Source organism: Nicotiana tomentosiformis, chromosome 6 (genome assembly GCF_000390325.3).
Source record: "Nicotiana tomentosiformis chromosome 6, ASM39032v3, whole genome shotgun sequence".
Classification (NCBI taxonomy): domain Eukaryota; kingdom Viridiplantae; phylum Streptophyta; class Magnoliopsida; order Solanales; family Solanaceae; genus Nicotiana; species Nicotiana tomentosiformis.
In genome coordinates, this window is record NC_090817.1 from 110,600,339 (window position 1) to 110,603,219 (window position 2,881).

At 35.5% G+C, this 2,881-nt stretch overlaps 1 protein-coding gene across 1 annotated transcript; it reads left to right on the forward strand.

Moving 5' to 3' along the window:
• Positions 1 to 1,575: 1,575 nt before the first annotated feature.
• Positions 1,576 to 2,052, forward strand: LOC138894579 (uncharacterized). The gene has a single exon (XM_070179283.1). The coding sequence runs from the start codon at positions 1,576 to 1,578 to the stop codon at positions 2,050 to 2,052; it is 477 nt and encodes a 158-aa protein (XP_070035384.1).
• The last annotated feature ends 829 nt before the right edge of the window (positions 2,053 to 2,881 follow it).

The window sequence follows — 2,881 nt, forward strand, 5'->3', positions numbered from 1 at the left end:
GTTAAATGAGATGCTTTGATTAAGTTAGTATTTAGATGGTGCAACTCCAACCCCATGTATGGTTGCTGTAGATATTGAATAATGTCAATCTGATGAACTGTTGATGGGTCTTCTCATATAAGTAAAAAAACTTTCTGATCCCAACTATTAAAGTATATTTAGAATATTTACCGAAAGCTATCTTAATGTATGTCATTATGATTTCGAGAAGATTCAATGACATTGTTTAGTCTGTAACTTTATTATATTGATTGAACTACTTATCACTATAGAACGGGATATGTTTGTTTATTTCACAAAATGGAGTTGATTCTTCATGTTGAGATTTAAACAAAATGGATGGAGCCCCTTATCTTAGAAAAATTGATCTGAAAATGTATAAGGGATATTCAGAACTACTTAAGGTGTTAGAGAACATGTTCAAGGTCAGTATAGGTGAATATTTAGAAAGGGAAGTCAGAATTTGCACCTGCTTATGAAAGATAAAGATGGTGACTTGATGCTTGTTGGTGATGTTCGTTGGGATATGTTTTTATCTTCTTGCAAAAGGTTAAGGATAATTAAAGGATCAGAAGCAAGAGGCTTGGGATGTGGAGTTTGAGAAGAAATTACAAGAATCTCTCACAAGCAAGAGGCTAAAAAATGATGAACATGTGTCAATTGGCAGGAAAAGAGAGTCTTTTTAAGCTTGGGTTGTCGAGTTACAAGAACCTTGAAATCCCTTTTGTAATCAAACCGTTTTCCCATGGATTTCCAACTTGGAACTGCAAACAGGAAAGAAAACAGAAACCTTAGCAATTACAAGTTCTTTCTTTTTCTTGGGTAAAATGAATATATATGGCAGGGTAGAAACCATGGTGGTTTTATAGATCATGCAGTGTTATTTTTGTTTTTCTTTTCTCTCTTAGGTAAAATAGCATCAAACATACAAATGAATGATGTGATTACTGCGGGCAATTGTACAGACACATTATTTCTGCTCCTCAAATGAAATCTTGAATGTGAGATGTTTCCTTGGGTATCTGTATATGTTTCTTTGTTCTATTTTCATTTGGGTTTTTTAATAGACTTCTTGCTATTTTCAAGTAACAACCAAAAGCTCCCTAACTATTAAAGTAGGGTAGGCATATTAGCCAATTGGTAGTTATGTTAGTTAGTCAGGGGTACTTTAGTCTTTTTACCGATTCTTACACGCGTGACTCATGCGAGTGAGCTGTATAAAACAAGCACTCTGTATTAACAGAGTCGGTTACTCTCTAACAGAAATAATGATCTTCTTCTCCACTCATCTTCTTCTCTCTACAATGTTCACCACTGTGATTTATTCTAGATCTGCACTCAAATTTTATTATGGCATCAGAGCGAGCGATTTGAGATTAGATCAAAGATTTCAAAATTCCAATTGACGGCCATTTTCGAAGCTTGAGCTGGTCTATCATGGCGGAAACTGGAAATTTACAAATTGATCACAATCACCCACTGTTTTTACAATAAACTGACACTCTTGGAATAATACTAATTGATATCAAGCATACATGACCTGAAAACTATGTACTATAGAGCAGATCGATGAGAATGGCATTGTTGGTGAAAAACAAGTTAAGGTTCATAGATGAAACCTGTTTGAGAAGATCTTACAGAGGTGAATTAGGGAATCAATGGGAACTGTGTAACGTCGTGATGCTTTCATTGATTGGTCTCACTATATTTACTGAATTGCAGCCTAGCATCATCTACGCATCAGATGCGAGGAATGTATGGAATGAATTTAAGGAACGTTTTAACAAATTGAACCTTACTAGGTTTTATCACTTCTGGACAACAATAGGAACCCTAAGGCAAGGTACAGACTTTATAATATCCTATTATACTAAAATAAAGGATTTGTGGGATGAAATGGATCTAATGGTTCCAGGAGCAAGATGTGATTGTGAGGAAACTAGGCCTTTTCTAGATCAGTTCAAAAACTTGCGCTTATTGCAATTCTTTGTTGGTTTAAATGAAAGCTACAGTCATGTGAGAAGTGAGATCCTTCTGAAATACTTGTGTTAACTGTGAATCAAACGTATGCACTAGAAGTTCAGGAAGAGAGTTAACGAACACTTAGTGTATCTAATTAAAACAAGGAGCCTTTAACTATGCTGGCTGGAAGAGGACAAGGTTTCAAGGCTGCAAGGAAACCATGTCTCATATGTGATTACTGTGGTTACAAAGGTCATTTGAAGGAGAACTGTTACAAGATTATAGGTTATCCAACAGATTTTAAAGTAAGAGAAAGCCTCAAAACACTAGTGTGAAAGGATATGCTAACATATCAGCAGGAGAAGGAGGGAGTTCTGACACCACTCCTCAGATGCAGGGGCATTTCTTCACGGAAGATCAATACAAATAGTTGTTGGGACTTTTAAACAATCCAGATCCTGATCCAGGTGATTGTCATACTTTAATGGCAGGTATAACTTCAGTATTTTCCAAGGCATTTAACTATGATTGGATAATAGATATTGGTGCTTCACATCATGTTACACCTTATAAAGAAGTGTTAGATAATGTAAGAAAGATTGAAAACCAAAATAACAATGTTGTGCAAGTACCTACAACAGGGTAAATGACATGTATCACATACAAGAAATGTGAAGATATTGGAGGATTTGACACTGAGAGATGTACTACATGTCCCTGACTTTAAATTCAATCTAATGTCGGTTTCTAAACTGACTAGGGAGTTGTCATGTTGTCCTGCATTTTTTCCTGATTTCTGTATGTTTCAAGATCTCTACAGTGGGAAGGTTTTGGAGATTGGTAAATAACACAATGGTTTGTATCTGCTGAAGAAGGAGCTCAATAAGGAATTACCAGCTATAGTAGGAAATATTGTGCA

Excerpts from the sequence above, each read along its gene's own strand:
- LOC138894579 (XM_070179283.1), top strand. The coding sequence starts at position 1,576 with ATGGCATTGTTGGTGAAAAACAAGTTAAGGTTCATAGATGAAACCTGT.